The sequence below is a fragment of the Microcebus murinus genome, chromosome 17 (assembly GCF_040939455.1).
Source record: "Microcebus murinus isolate Inina chromosome 17, M.murinus_Inina_mat1.0, whole genome shotgun sequence".
Lineage (NCBI taxonomy): Eukaryota > Metazoa > Chordata > Mammalia > Primates > Cheirogaleidae > Microcebus > Microcebus murinus.
Window position 1 is genome coordinate 8,198,258 of NC_134120.1, and position 17,109 is coordinate 8,215,366.

A 17,109-nucleotide genomic window follows, 5' to 3' on the forward strand; every position below is an offset into this window, starting at 1 on the left:
GGGTGGGTGGGCAAAAGCAAAGGCAAATAAAGAAAGCTCCAGCTTTGTCCATGAATGAGTCTGCTAGGAATTTGGGTACACACCAAACATGAATGGCTGCTTCTCTGTAGTCCAATGGACAGAGATTCAGGTAACATATCTGGCCATCCACTTTGTGTGGAAAGAGATGTGGCTTGAGGTAAGGGTACACCATGGGTAATGCTGAATTGTTGGGCAGAGGCCTGGAAAGAACAAGATTGCTATGTTGGATTCAAAGCGGTTTGGGGAGAGGCAAGTGGATGAGATGCATGGGAGAAGGCATGAGAGTTAAAACAAAGTGCAAATATCTTTCTAAAACATGTTAATGCCCGCCAGAAGCATCTGCTGCCAAAGAGACACCCATCAAGCAAGTAGACAAGATGATTTTGCTTGGTGCCCTCTCTTCGAAAAAAAAAAAAAACGTAAATGTTAGTCAGGTTCTGTCCTCAGTTGACCCAGTGTTTATGTGATGTGTTCATATGGAGTAGCCACAATGCCAGAGATGGAAACTATCAATGGGCCCAATAGCACAAGATTCCTCTTGTCAAAAGTGACTTCGCTATAGCTGCTGCCAAATGTCTGTCACACCGTCATCAGGGACCAATGCGGATACTATCTCCCAGAAGGTCTGTATCAGCTAGTAGCTGCTGAAAAACTGGTCATATCAGATCCCTTCCATTCTTCCAACTAATATGTAATCTTGGACAGGATAGACACATATTCCAAGTTAGCACCTGCCTTTCCTGTCTGTAGTATTTCAGCAAGTACTATTACCAAAAACTCAAAGAATTTCTACACTATTAGGATCCTGCATAACAGCACCTCATTCCCAGGAATCCATTGTACAGCAAAGGAGGTAAAGCAGTGGGCATATGACCAAGAAATCTCTTAGTCCTACCACCTCCCACAGTATGCAGAACCATGAAATGTGATAAAATAGTGCTTTGTAAATGCAGTGAGTCATGAGCTTAAATGTGACACCCTGCAAGGGGATGGAGTACTATCCTTCAATATGCAATATATACTTAAATGGCCATTACATGGTGCTGAGTCCTTAATATGTGAAATATATGTGTCTAATGCAGACAACTGGAAGCAGCAACTCATTATCATTCACATTCAGGGAATTGATACTTTCCATGTGCACAACTTTAGACTCTGTGGGTGTAGAGTTCTGGTTGGGGACCACTGCTCTATAGTGTGCCCTTGGATATGGTCTTCATTAGCTGCACGTGACTGTTGAGCATGTGAAATGAGATATGCTGTTCACACACTGGATCTCAGATTTGGTACATAGGAAGAACATAAGATATCTCATCAATATGTTTAACATTGATATATGCTTAAATGACAATATTTTGGATGCATTGGTTCAAATAAAATGTGTCTAAACCATCTGTTTCTTTTTACCTTTTTAAATGTGGCTACTAGAAAATTTAAAATTACCTATATGGCATGCAATATATTTCTATTGGACAGGGTTGCCCTAGAACTGTTTTGTGGGATCAGTTGGAAGCTTGTCTCCAGCTAAGACACACCCTTGCTGAGCTGGATCCCCTGTCCTGTCCTAATGACTCCAGGCTCTTCTCCTGAGGACACTTGCTCACTAAATCACTCCACAAGGATCTAATCTCAGGCTCTGCTAGAAATCAAAACTAAAACACTTGATGTTTTGTATAGGTTTGGTCTTCAATGCTCTATAAAAACTGGATATGTTGTAAATCAACAAAATAAAAACATACGAAGAAAACATAGTGCAAACACAATAACACTATTGCATCAAAAAAAGTTTAAAAGAACCATGTGTTTAATGCATAGCATCAGAATACGATGATACAAAGATGAACATGATGTAATAACTAACATTAATAATTATTTAGATCAGAATACTAGAAAAACAAAATTTGAATCATAAAGGTCTTTCAGTAGCTCATACTCAGTTAATGTTAATTCACTGTCAAGTTGGGCAGAGATGTTTATATTTCATAGATGCTACTCCTGGGCTCAATATTTAAGGTTACTATTCCTGTTTTTGATAAGCAAATAAAAATTCATACTTTTTTAAAAATGTGGGTCCTCATAGCACAGGATGTGATTAGGATTCAAATGTTAATGACTTCAAATTTAAGTTATTCTCAAAAATGACATCCACTGGGGAGTTTTATAGTTTTGATCACTGTATGTACTAAGACAGCCTTTTAGAATTGTTATTCCCTTTATTTATTTCAAACACATATTTCTTTAAAATCTTGAAAGCTCAATTTCATTCAAATAATTTAGTAGATTACACAGTGATAAAATATTTTGGTATAAAAATATATGATGTTTGCCAATAGAAAAAGTGCATCCTGTAACTGAAGAGTTGATCTCTTAAAAGTGATTCTATAAGAATGTTACTGACAAGCCTGCCTGCATAACCTTATATTACCACATGATGTCCCTCTAACGTAAGGTTCTAAGGATGGAACAAAACCTTTGAAAGAAATTGTCAAAAGACATACATACTTTGCAGATAAAAGAAATATATATATTCAGTTAGAAGAACAAACCAACATGGATCTTACAAGATACGGTGTTTTTAATGGGTGAATTTATACTGGTTCTTACATATCACTTAGCAAATAATGGACCTCTGGCTGAAGAGTCCTGGACATATTCTAAGGCAGTTTGGTGAGAACCCCTGGCAAGAAGTGTGAGCAGTTCAAGAAAGCCACGAGTGTGTGTGCACTTGAGTTTTCTTGCCTGATTTATCTTAACACCAAATAGCATATACAAAGAAAAACCTATGCCTGGAAATGCTAGAATGAAATTTAAGAACATCAAAGGCATAGAGAAATTTATAAAGCTTACAATGAGTTAGAGCAGATCAGTAGCAAAGAAAGTATTTAAGAAAAAGAATGTTGGATATAAAGTTATATACCTAAGCAAATGTCCTTTTAAAATGTTGTGATCATAAAAAGGTTATCTCAGCAATATAAAGTTTCAGAAATTTTTCTAGCTAAAGAAATCCTTTATAAACATTCATGAGGGAAATACTGAAATCTCTACAAGAGATATGGGGAGTAAGGCTGATCTAATGATATCTTAAAGCATTTTGTGGTCTAAAAAACTAATTGCTAAAGAAATTCAAAAGGAGGAATTATTCATAAAAACTCAATTCTAAATTTCTAAAAAAATATGAGCAGGTTGAGAAGAGAGAAGTTAAAAGAACTACTCAAATCTGTCACATATTTTGTCTTCATCCTGACAAGTTGCAAAAAAAATACGATTTAGAGAATGGTAACTCTAAGACAGTGGTATCAAGTATTTTCTTCAAGGAATGAATTTAAATGGTTGTGATCTCTAGCCTGAAAAAAAAAATCTGAAAATGTTGACATTTATAAAAGTATGAAAGGAATAAATAGGGGAAGTCATTTTCAGAATACTGAATTAGGAGACAGTGCTTTTAAATCAGAAAGAAATTTAAAATTGTAACATTTGAGTCACTACACATAAAACTCTTGGCATTTATGGATTTCTATTTGTGGTTTAAACATATGTGATGAGTAAAATTTCTCCCTCAGCAAGACAATGACCATAATCCCTTGCTATTGTCATATTGTGGCTTTCAAAACACATTGCAATGCTGACTGTAAAATGCTGTTTGGATTTTAAAATAATACAGATATTGGTAACCTGCTATGTTGGCTAATCTCTACACCCCAGATACCACAGCTTCTGATAATAAAAGAATTTACAGACAGGTGTTTCTCTAGCCATTTGTCTTTTCAGAATTAGGTATCTCCTGTCACTTATATCTCTTAATGAGCCCTAGAACCAATCCCCTGGAGGTAGCTAACTATTCTCTTCTGTTCTTCCCACAGGACAGGTTTACATTTGCTACTATAGCAACCACTGCTAACTGCCTTCTTTCTGACTTTTTAAGCTTCTTCATAGTGTGGGTTTCCTTGAGAAGATATTATTCTAGAAGCTTTCAGATCTTGTAATCTTGTCTTAAAAAGCTTGGCTTTGTCCATAATAAGCCTTCATTCTAAATAAAACATGGATGTTGTTATTTCTCCATTGTGTATCTCTCTCCTGGGAAAATGCAGGCATGACATGGATGAAAGGCAATTGTTCCGATCTTGCTCTTTGATGCTGAAACACGTGGCCCCAGCAGATGTCGCTATTCTTACCACTAGCAAAACATTGGAACCTAAATAAAGGTCTTTCCAGGCTGATAAAAACAATCTTAGCTTTTATAAGTCAAAAATCATCACAATGTGGAATAAGTAAAAACATGCAATCAAGCGTAAAACTTTATTTTTAACAGTTGAAGTTATAGAGGAATGTGGAAGGTCTCTTAGGTAAATTCTCATTTTAGGCAAGTCATTGCTGGTTTATTTCCTAAATCTCAGTTTACTCATCTATAAGGAAGGATTACCAATTTATAGCACTTGAGGTTGTTATGAGGGTTTACTGCAACAAATGCAAAATGCCCCTCAGCACTCCTTAAATGAAAGCAAATTATCTTTGCTTCGAAAGTATAAACAAGCCAAATTATGAAGACTTCATTCCTTAGGTGGTCAGTAGTTTGAGCAAGGTAGAATCTCAACAAAATGGTGGGTCCTTAACATGAAAGAAAGAAAGAAAGAAAGAAAGAAAGAAAGAAAGAAAGAAAGAAAGAAAGAAAGAAAGAAAGAAAGAAAGAAAGAAAGAAAGAAAGAAAGAAAGAGAGAGAGAGAAAGAAAGACTATAACTGCATTGTAATCTATATTTCTGGTGCCCTTTTCAAAGAGCTTTCCAAAGTTTTCGAAGGCTTCCTTTCTATCTCTTGTTGAGGATTAGAGTGTCTTTTCATCCCTGTCTACTCCCCATCAACCACAATTTTCAAAGGGACTTATGATTTGCAATTTTGATATATTGAGAAACTAAAATGTGATGTTCATTCCTCCCACTCCTTTAATTTTTTAAATTGGCTTTTAGTAAACAACACTTATTTTTAATTCTGAATCTTTTGTCTTATTTCTCAGAACAAAGATAGAGGGTGTGGAAGTCATGAGTCATTGATAAGTTCTTTTCAGACGATCTCATCAACTCCCCTTCACTGCCTGGTGCTGATCTGGCTGGGTTTGTCTCCATTTCTGAGCTGTTTTAGTTCATAAAGACTTGTTAATTCACATAAAATCATAAACTGAGTCTATTTAGCTTATGAGTCTCTCTAGTCTTCACATAACCTTTTCTCCTAGCTCCAATATTTTTTCTATATAGTTCTCCTTACACATTGGATATCTTCCTTTTGTCCTAGGCTAAATGAATCTATGGGAGGTCCCCAGTCCAAAGATCTGGAAGGGAGTTCCACCCCTCTCCCACTGATGTTCAACCATCATGGTCCCTGGTCTGTAAATTGGTAGTATGGCACAGTTGACTCAAAATTACAGTTTTCCATATATAGTTTTGGGAACCATGGTTTTGTGGGGGTGAGAGGAAACTTCCCATCTCCCTGATGGTTCACCACAAGGTCAACTCACAATAAAGTAGATTAATAAGAGAAAGAGGTTTATTTATCCTGCACCTGCACACAGGGAGAATCAAAGAGTATTTACCCAATATCTCAGTGGGGTCCAGAACTTGATATACTCTCCTTTTAGAGGAGAGAAAATGAGGAATATAGGCATTTCTGTTTAGGGCCAACAAATATAGGGAGGAAGAATGAGTGGATGGGGGTAAACAGATTTACTTGTAAGTTAATCTGAGAGACAGGTATTATGTTTAAAATTATTTGGGCCAGGTCTGGTTGCATTGTTGAACTTCCTTACTGCAATATATTGAGATAACAGGGAGGGGAAGGGAAGTCAATTGTTTTTCTTGATGGGTCCATCTGGTTTACGCAGAGAGAGAGAGAGAGAACATGCCTTCTAAAGTCTGTTGATCTTTAAAAGCCTTTAATTCAAAATACTCTTTCTACCAAGGAGTTATATTTTGGGATAAAATTTCCTGAGCTCCTTCATTCTCTCTGTCTGGAACTTCACTAGAAGGTTCACACATTAAAAGCTTAGTCAGTAGCTGTGGAACAAGAAATCAGGTTAGTAGTCCAGCAGCAAGATATCTGAAAAAGTGGGGCAAGACATAGACTAGAATGAGAATGAATAAGTAGAAAAGAACAGAGTGAAGCACATTTCCCCACACCCCATTAAACCAGTCTCCCACTCCTGGGAATTCGTCTTCATTAATCTAATAGAAAAGAGGTGTAGATAAGTCTCTACTTGCTCTGAGCAGTTTACATAGAAACAGCATTTTTTTTGCCAATAATCACACAAGTTCCTCCCTGTTGGACTGTCAGGGCATCCAGGGCATGGCAGTGTTCAAATACAACAGAGGCTTGACTTTTGACTTCTAACTGAAGTGCTCCCAGTGCTTACATGGTGATGTTGAACTTTTGTTCTATTACCATGGAGAGATTCAAAACTGCCTTTCAACCTCACAAGTTCCAAATACTGGGAAAAGAGTCCTCAGCACTTAGAATTGTAATATACAAGTAGGGTTGGTTTTTTTCATATATATATATAATATCACATCTAGTATTTTTGTGTGGTACCACTTTATGAATGAAAAAGCCCAAGTTTGTAATTTGGCTGGCATTTAAAGTAAAGTACTTGGTAACAGAGGGTGTCAGATAACCAAGTCCACAGAATCTTGACCATCTAGATGGGAGCCACTTGTATACTTTATCACCACACAAGATAAAAAGACCAGTGTCATTTACAGATAGGGTCAGATTGGAACCTGTGACCTCCCAGCCTGGAGTTTGCTGTGCCTTTTCTTCCTCATTGGCACTTCCACATCTCCAGTTTCTGTGTGTCCCTGCCAGTCTGTGGTAACAGAACAGGTTGTGAAATATTTGAAATAAAAGGCTTTCAGTTCAGTTCTGGCAGTTATAGGGCTTGGTTTTGTCACCTAACCAATCAGTCCAGAATTTTGCTCTATCTATATGCATCTTTAGTGTCTAGTAACTTTACAAGGGAAGCAAGTGAGTTACCCTAAGTTGCACAGGCCAGCTGTGAGCCATCCATCTTGTAATTTGACAAATGTTGACGTCATGAAGGTTAGTGTCAGTGCCATTTATGATTTTTGTGAGAGGTACAAGGATGCCATCTGTGGAATCAAATCATAGGGTTTGATCACAATATTTCCCTAGGATGTCACCCAGAAAAGACAAAAATATTCTTCCTAGAAACTTTATCTGAGCAAAATACAGTTTTTGAGCTCCCAGAGGTTTCTCTTTGTCCACTTGACTCACCAACAGGAGAAACGGTATGACCGGTTTTTTCTCCTCTGGCTGTGGATGACACATCTTGTCATACATAGATCTTCCAGACTGGTTCCACCAGGCACTCACACTGGCAGAAACAAAATGAGTTCAGGTTTCTTTGCATGGTCTAGATGTTGGTGTAACCAGCAATTAGATTGATTAATTAATGTGGCTGAGTTTGAAAGACTGGTGCAAAAGGATACTAGATCTGTGCCTAACCTGCTGGAAAAGCAGTAAGGGTTAGTAAGAGCAAGCCATAGTTTGAAAGGAGAGTCATAGTGAAAGATTAAAGAGAATAGTATACATTGATGTTATTTCCACTCAGCTTCCAATGTACAATCCTTGAAGGGGAAGGCTTAAAAGAAGAAGTGTTTTTAAAGGACCCTTTTGAGGGTGCAGTAAAATGGGGGGGGGGAGGAGTTTTAAAATGAAAAATGTGTTTCTTGATTCATAACCTTGGGAAAAAGCTGTCTACTTCATGAAGTTGTCTGCTTCAGGGTCCTGGAAAATGGCCCCAGAAATCCTTACTTTCAGGTCACCTATAGGGTGATCCTCCAGTTGTTGCAGTATAGTTTGGCATGGCTCACGTGAATCCAGGAAGATTTTTCTTTTATTTTGATGGTGGTGAACATCAGGTTAACAGAACTTCATAAGGGCCTTCCCAGCAAGGTGACAGTGCATATCTTTTTCTAAAAACTTTGATATACACATGATCTCTTAGTCAAACAGAATGGCAGAGCTTGTCAGTTGGCGGAGGCCATGCTCCTTTCACCTGTTCGTGATATGCTCCAAGCATATTAGTTATCGTCTGTATGTATCTAGTCACAGTATCAAATTGTTCTCTTAAATTCCCATAGTGTTCAGTCAGTCCAGGAATAGAAGGTTTAGAGGTGCCAGTAAGCATGGGGTGACTGACCACTATTTCAAAAGGGGTTAATCCATGTGTTCTAATTGGAGCATTTCAGATTTTTATCAGAGCCAGAAGTAATGCTTCTGGCCACTTAAGTCCAGTATCTTGACAGACTTTTCCCAAAGTTTTTCTTATGTCTAGATTTTTATATTCCACTTGCCCTGAGGCTTGTGGATGATATAGGGTATGAAACTATAATAAGTACCCCTGAGCTTTTGCAGACAAGTGGTTCATTTCCACTATACAATGAATCCCTTGATCTGACTCAATCCATAAAGGAATACCAAAAATGAGAAATAATCTCAGTTACTTATTTCTTTACCACTGTTGTAGCATTAGTATGCCTAGTTGGATAGCATTCAAATTCTAACCAAACAGTAAGAAGAGCCTAAAGCTAGAGTAAATCTATAAAATTAATTTGGAGTGCTGCAAAGTACAGTCTGGGCCTTTGGGGGCTTCCTGGAGAGTATGTTTTCCTTAGACACTCGGTGAGATTTATAAACAGTGCACTGGGAAATACTTTGGTCAGAGATATTGTAGATCCCAGGGGAGTACCAACTACACGTATATATATATATTTTTCTTAATTATCCTTTGTTTGCACTTATGTCCCATCTGATGGTATATAAGTACCAGTCAAAAGGTTAAGAAAAGAGGCCATAGGGAGTCTGTTTGGCCAAATATACAATCCATGTGATAATTATTTAGTATCATTTTGTATCCACCTATCCTTTTCAGATGTGGTACATTAGCCTGATGATCAATAATATCAAACAGGGATAAGGACGGAGTGATAAACTGAGTGGAAAAAAGATAGGGCGGGCCATATTTGGCTGCATATTTTCTAGAGATACAGTTTCCATTTCCTTAGCATGGGCTGGGCAATGAACAACAACAATCTTAGGAGGAAGGTTGATAGCTTGTAATAGGACAGCAATTATAGGCTGATTGGCAATAGGAGTATCAGAAAAAGTTAAGAAACTACTAGATTTCCAAATTGTGCAGGGCAGACTACAAAAGCATATTTGGAGTCTGTGTAAATAGTGGCAGCTTTTCCTTTTGCCAATCTGCAGGTTCCAGTGAGGGCTATTACAAAATCAACTCAAGGCATTTTGTGGTGAGCTTTTGAGTACCCTGAGATATTTTGTGTCCTAAGTAAGCAACAGTTGTCTGTACTCACTGGAGTTTAGACCTAGAGGCTTTAAGGCTTTGTTCAGCTAGAGTCTTTAAAAGAATGAGGGAGTCCAAGAGGGCACCCTGTTTACAGAGAAAAAAATCATCATCATATTGAACAACAGTGGATTCTCGGGTAAAGATTACAGTCTAAATTAGCTTTGAGAATTTGAGAGAATAATGAAGGAGACTCACAGCATCTGAGTTATTCGGATCCATGTTAATTATCTCCCTTAAAAGGTGGATGTAAAGAGAAATTGTGAATCAGGGTACAAAAGAATTGAAAAGAAAGTTGAGCAGAGGTCAGTTACTATATTACTAAAGTCACATGAACTAAAAAGCATTTGAGTTAGTTTCTATCTTCTTAATGAAATATTTGATTTAGACATAGAGTAAGCTAGGAATTCTGCACTTCTAAGGGATATTATGTCTATTATCAAGTCAGCAATGCCAAAGAATTCTCGTGGGCACCACACAAACTTTAGTCTGGAACAACTCAAAGTACTGAAAGTGGAGTTCAAAAAGACCATGTTCCCAAACTGGGTTACCATGGGGAAACTGGCTTCAAGGCTCCACTTTGATGAATCAGTGATAAAGACTTGGTGCCAAATGGAAGAAGGGGAAGCAGCAGCAGCAACAAACTCAGCCAAGTTTGTCGCCAGGAGCATCAAACCAGACTACATCAGTGAAAGCGGAGGAGACCACCTTACTCATAAGTGCGGCAAACACTCATCCAGTGAGTCCTGGAAGCCCAGATGCATCTTACCATGATCCACACAAGCCTTCTAGTATCAACAGACCTAGAGGGACTAGTGCTTCTGTGTGGAATTCATCATGGGATTCTCAGCCTTTTGATATTCAACAGATATGTCTGGGGGAATTTGATCCTCCTTGGGCCTCCATTCCTTATGAAATAGGTAAGTCTGTACACTTATGTGACCTACCTGGTGAAGAGGATCCCAGCAGCCTAGATCAATATCTCTTCCCATGGTGTCTTGCTTGAGGGAGTATGGCCAGTACTGATTTTCAGTGCAAATCCTGCTACACCCACAGCTCCTGAGAAAGATCTGTGATCTAAATCCTGACCAACTCCAGTTTAAACAGATCAGAAACCAGGGATGTATCTTTTTCTGTAGGAAAAAAATAAAATCCTCTTACCTTTCATGATTGCCTGCATTTTCTGCATTCCATATGAGTGCTTCCTCACCCAAATTTCAGTATTAAAGATAGTCATCAGAGGAGTGACGTCAACAACATGGCAAAATAGGAACTTCTTGATTCTCCCTTCACTCACAGATGCACTCAATAAACATCTATACATGAAAAACAAAATTGATTTAAGTGCTTATTTTTAAGCCAATTAACATACATATGACATACATAGACATATAGACATACAGACAGAAGCAGATCTTATAGCATTTATAAAGAATTTTTATTTTCTGGCTCTTAAATATTATTTTTATCCAGACTATCAATCTTTTAATTACCTATTTTATTATTTTAAGCAATTATTAGCTAGGCAACAATTTGCCTTTAGTACGATTTTGCCATTTCTGTAAGCGTTTGCTGCTTCCAGGGCCTAATACTTATTATACATGTATAGATCTGTACCCATAGCCAGAAGGTAGAATACTAAGTTCTTGAGAAATTAAAGATCCTATTTTTACCTTGAACCTTGGCTTTGGCTCTCAGATCTCCATGATCAACTTAGGCAATGGTTTTTCCTTACACAAGCACACAAGAAAAAGGAACAAAAGGATAGAACACAGAAATCTCAGTGAATCCCTGAGAGCTGGAGTTCACACCCACTGTAGTATTGCCAATTACTGTTAGCGCCTGCCTAACTTGGTCAGACATTTGAAGCCTCTAACGGGCCATGAAATATAAGCTAATTAATTATCATATCCAACTGATCCTGGGCTTATTTTAGTTTCTGTTGTGACTTCTGAACCCAGTTTGGATAAAAAAATTGCTCAAACACACACACAGAGCTCAAAACACAACCATATGAAGTTTTGGAGTCTGAGAGAGAACTTACCATGAGCCCCAGTTGCCCTGAGAGAGAAAGCAACGGACATGATGGGTCCAGCAAGTACCTTGCTTGGACTCTGGGTTCTCTATTTCAGAACCCACCTCTGACAAATTAAATTTAACAGAATTTAATTGAGCAAAGAATGGTTCATGAATTGGACAGCTGAACCAGAACAGGTTCCGAGAGACTCCAAAGCTGTAGCATGTTAGAAGAAAAATCAAGGACAGAAAAAAGAAAGTGACATACAGAAAATGGAAATGAGGCATAGAAACAGCTGGATGGTTACAGCTCAGCATTTGCCTAACTTAAACAGAATTTGAACAGTTGGCCACCTTTGATTGGTCAAAAATCCATGATCAGCAAAGAGGAAGGAGAAGAGAGGAGTGAAGATGAGTAGAGCTGACTTTAGCTGGGACAAACAGTTGACATTTTTAATTTTCCACTTTTTATCCAAAGTACCCTTTTAAGTGAAACTAATAAGCCTTAACTAAGGTTATAACTTAAAGTAAGAAGTGTCTACAAAGAGGTGAACAGATTTTACTATATCTAAAAAAGCCTCCAAAACAGCTCAAAGAAAGAAAAGTCTCTTTAGTCATAAACAGGGTGTAACCCATACTTTTTGTCTAGACATACTTTCTAGGGTCCCAGTTTTTCAGCTGACCATTTATACATACAGGTCTAAAAGCCCCATATGCTCTCACAGAATACAGGAAATCAAAAGCTGTCCGTGGAAGTAAATAGAATCAATAAATGGTGAAAGTGTATATGGTGTACATTTATACACAAATATAAACCAGAACAGGCTGCAGTGAAAGCACAGATCTTTAACCATTAGGCTACAAGATAAATTTGCCTCTGCCATTATTCCCACAGGGGTAGTGTTCAAAGGATTTTAATCTTTGTTTTAGATCAGATACTTGGTCTTCAAATGCTGCCAAGAGAATTTTTAAAGCTAGCCGCAGCACTTTGTGTTTCTTTTAACGTCATTTCTCTAGCAACACAAAGTAATTGTTTAGAATAAGAAATATGTAAAATAATTTTTTTTTTAAATTTAGAACTCTGTTAATTTAAAGGATCCGCCTTTTGGCCATTAAAAATTAGAATTCTCAATGGTATATTTATTCCAAAAGTGACTCAATCCGACGCCTCTTCATAGAAAGCCCAGGAGGGAACTTCTCGGGTTTAGTGAGGAGAGGGCACAGACAAGGCAGTTTCCCTGAGTCCCCAAAAATCACTGTCAGAAGTAGACAAGATAAGACAAAGATAGTAGAACTTTTTAAGACAAAGACCCCCCCCCCTAGAGCTTGATACCTGGGGTACAAAGAGTGTGCTGCTTAGAATCGTATGTGTCTGCACCCCGACTCTTTTTTTTTTTTTTTGAGACAGAGTCTCACTTTGTTGCCCAGGCTAGAGTGAGTGCCAAGGCGTCAGCCTAGCTCACAGCAACCTCAAACTCCTGGGCTCAAGCAATACTACTGCCTCAGCCTCCCGAGTAGCTGGGACTACAGGCATGCGCCACCATGCCCGGCTAATTTTTTCTATATATATTAGTTGGCCAATTAATTTCTTTCTATTTATAGTAGAGACGGGTCTCGCTCTTGCTCAGGCTGGTTTTGAACTCCTGACCTCGAGCAATCCGCCCGCCTTGGCCTCCCAGGCGTGAGCCACCGCGCCCGGCCACGACTCTTTTTTCACATTGGCTGCCTGACATGTTCTCAAAAAACACGCCGCCACCGCTGAGGAGACTGAGGAGAAAATTCCCGCTCAGTCACAAGGGACGTGCAGCCGGACCAGAGGGGAACCTCGTATGTTTTTTTCTTCCGGGGACCTGCCGCAAAGTTTGTCTTTGAAAGACGCCACCGGTCTAGTCAGAACCACGAAACCGGCTCGGCCGCAGGGCAGGCGCTCCACGAGCGGCTTGCAGGGGTTCCCGCCCGTGTTCTGCCCTGTGGTGACCCTCTTCGTGACAGGACGACACAGAAAGACAATGACAAAAGAAAGCAGCAACAACAACAACAAAAAGGCTATTTTTGAGAGAAGAGGGATCAGACAATATGAATATTCATACCACAAAATACCAAAAAATATACCACAGTCGCTATACCCAGACTGGCCCCAGGCAAAAATTTTTCCCTCATCAATCTTAAATTTGGAAAGGCAAAAGAGACAATGATCTTTACCATCTGCTCCACCGGAGCCCACCGAGAGACGGAGGAAAGCCAGGAGTCTGACAGGGAAGTTAAGGTATTTTCCCATGTCCCGCTGGGAGAGTCCAGATTCTCTCCACACTGCGGCTCTCAAAACAGCAGAGAGGCTTGGAAGCTCCTGCTGGCTACCCAAATTGTGGGGGTGAAGGGAAACTTCCCCTTTCCCTCCCAGAAGTTGCCTGAAGGGTCAACTCAACTCGCCATGAAGTAGATTGAGAAGAGAGAAATTTATCGCCTATGCGCCTGCGCGCGAGGGGAATCCCAACAGTGATTACCCGAGATCCCACTGTCGGGGACATTCCTATAGAAAGCCTTCAAAAAATATACCAATACCTATTTCGAGGAGTCAGACTTCAAGATATGATTATTATTTCTTGAGCCCTTAGTAGGGTGCACCATAGAAATAACAGAAATACATAAAATACACAGAGTACTCAAAAAAAAAAAAAGCCCTGTAACTCCTATAAATGCTGTCTGGCCCACCTAAAAGAGAGTCAAGATTCTTTCCTTGAAACAGTATATTTTATTGGAACTAGCTCCCCCACTTTTTGAACTTAAATGTTTGAGAACTGAAAATATATCAACATGGATAAAGTTTGCCAGAGTGATCTTATAGTACGAAAGCCAGAGAATTGAGAAATTATTTTGTACTTGAAAGAAAAATAGCAGGAAGTATTTAGTACATTCTAAAACTTAAATATGAAGAACTGTAAACCATTCTTTGATAAGAGAGGTAATCACAGTTTCATAAAAATAAATAAAAATGTTTGTTTCCTCCATAAAGAGCTGGGACTGCACTGATTCATATACTCTCCTGTACTTTTGTTGAAGTAGAAATGGTGTTGGAGATTTCACCATTTCAAAAACAATTGCCTGTTTGAAGAGTCTTCACTGACTTATATCTGAATTAGCATTACAATGTAACAGATATCTATCTATCTATAAAACATTGCTTTTTCCTCTGTCACTGAAATGTCCTAGAGGCAATGGCATCTCAGATAGGACCAACCTAATATATACAGCCCAGATTATAGTTCCTAAAATTAATTTTTCCATGATATGGAACAAGGTTTTTTTGGAAGGTTTTTTTCCAGATCTGGGAAAGGAAGGTACAAGAGAATTTGAAAATTCTTATCTAAAACGCCACAGTTTCATTCAAGGGTTAATGGAATCAAATCAAAGGACACAGGAACCAGATTATAGGTGTTTGTGATATTATGAGCACTTTTATGAAACTGCACTCAAATCATGGGGATTTTATTTGTGTCCAGATCTATTACTGCCAGGAACAAAGCCTGTAATTTAGCTCAGTTGGCTGCCGACCTGGCCTATTCTTCTTCCATGAAGAATTTACTATCTGTTGGACATAGAAAAGTGCTTTCCATATTGAGCCATGCCACTCTATTTTGGAACTGTCACCTGTGAACCAAGCCCATTGCCATGTATCCTTGGGGCAATGGGTAGAAAGGTGAAGTCTGCAAGTAACACAAGTGGCCAAGTCTTCACATAGCATTTTAGAAAGTCATAGGGGAAAATAAGCCACTTGCACATGAATACATTTAATCCCACTGTGCAATATCATAACAAAATGCTTCTGTAATATTATTTCTATTTTATGATGAACCTTCTATGATCATTTTCCTCCATGTTGTGATGCTTTTTTGACATTATTCATGACATAAGGGGTAATTTAGGAGTTAATATAATTTTATGTCCTTCAGTTATTGGGGCTGTCTCAGTAAATGCCCAATGACTAGTAATTGTCTTTAAAATAAATATACCAGAGAACAGTTAGGTTCTTTGGTTATTAGGTTATTTTCTATTAGGTTATTTAGGTTATTAGGATATTTTCTATTAGGCTATTTAGGTTATTAGGTTATTTTCTATTCCAAAAACACAGATATCACTGTTGACCATGGTTACAAGCTCTTGTCAGAGACTTGAGTTAGCATGAGTGCATGTGGCTGACACTTTGAGTAACATTTCAGCATTGTCACCATATGGCCCAGGACAGCATAAACTACAGGTTCCAAGAAGGCTTTTTGCTTATTTTGTTCAAGCTTCCAATAAAATAAGGACTTTTCCCAGGTATTTTAATGGAGTAGGCCCAGTAAGTAGCCTAAGTGAAGGGTAAGATTTTTCTAAAATCCAAATAGGTCTACAAGGCATTAGATCTCTCACTTAGTCTGAGGGGAAGGGAGCAAGAACATTTATTCCTAGTGGTCTGCAGTGTCTCATAGGGCACTCCAACCCATGGAATCATCACCAATTTTACAGTCTGAGCAGGGTCTTGGATTTTTTTTTCAGGGTTCATTAACCATCCTCAATCAGATCCCCAATCAAATATATGATCAAAGTTGCTTTTAGCTTGATTCTCAGTTTCAGAGATAATCATAGGATGATCAATATAGTGCAACAGGATACTGTATTACCTGTAGATATAGTAGCTGCATTGAAAAATAAAAAAACAGTTCAGATTCACTCTAATATATTTTATTAATCCATTACATCTAAAATATTATCATTTCAAGATATAAGAAAATATTGAGACATTTTATACATTTATATTTTCAAAATTTAGTGTGTATTTTATGTTTACGGTACAGTACATCTCATTACAGCCTCTAAGATTCCATCAGAAATACTTAATCAGTATTTAGATTTCATATTTATTGACTCCACTTAAAAGTTTTACAATAACCAAAGGGTTAGTTTTTAAGTGTACTAAAACTAACTAAATATTCAGTTACTTCATTACACTAGCCATATTTTAAGAACTCAACAGCTATAGGTATAGGTCAAGAGTAGATTTTGTTTTTCTTCACATGCTAATTTAAGCTATAATGAAAATTCTAAAAGAAATTATTTTATTTTACATGCTGTGGAAGACAGAGAATTTTGAAATAGATGACAATGAAAAACAAAATTGATGGGTCAGAGACCTTGCCATGAAAGTAGGAAAGCTTTTGCATAAGAGTATCAAGTCTAGGCACGAAATATAAAGCTGTCCTGCTACCGCTGATAGAACATTCCCATGACCTTAATATTCCTCTAATTATTTAGCCTATTTTGTTTTCCATTCAAAAAGTATTTGAATTTGTAGAGGGCCTAAACTGGATACCGTGCTATGTGCACAAAAGGGGTGAAATCTAGGGTTTACCCTCAATCAGAAGGTAATTAAAGCTTCTAGTCACTATGCATAACAATATTTTGTAAGATTTCTGCCTGTTGGAATTTTGAATAAAAGATGAACCAGCTGACATCATAATCCACTTCTGAAGTTCTCATACGACTTCAAGAATTGGTTTAATCTAAATCCTCTGGTACCTTATGGCCTACAAAAATGTCACCTACGTCAAGTGCAGTGACTGCTGCAGGCACAGTCATACAAAAACAAACTGTTCTTAAACATCACTGTCATATAGGAAAAAGTAGCAATACAAATATTTTATATTATTTTATTTAGCCACCAAAT

General features: G+C 38.0%; 1 protein-coding gene across 1 annotated transcript; it reads left to right on the forward strand.

The window, feature by feature from the left end:
* Positions 1 to 9,920: 9,920 nt before the first annotated feature.
* LOC142861599 (paired-like homeodomain transcription factor LEUTX) lies at positions 9,921 to 10,395 on the forward strand. Its single transcript, XM_075993742.1, is given in 2 exon segments — positions 9,921 to 9,994; positions 9,996 to 10,395. Coding segments are annotated over 2 exon segments (474 nt in total).
* The last annotated feature ends 6,714 nt before the right edge of the window (positions 10,396 to 17,109 follow it).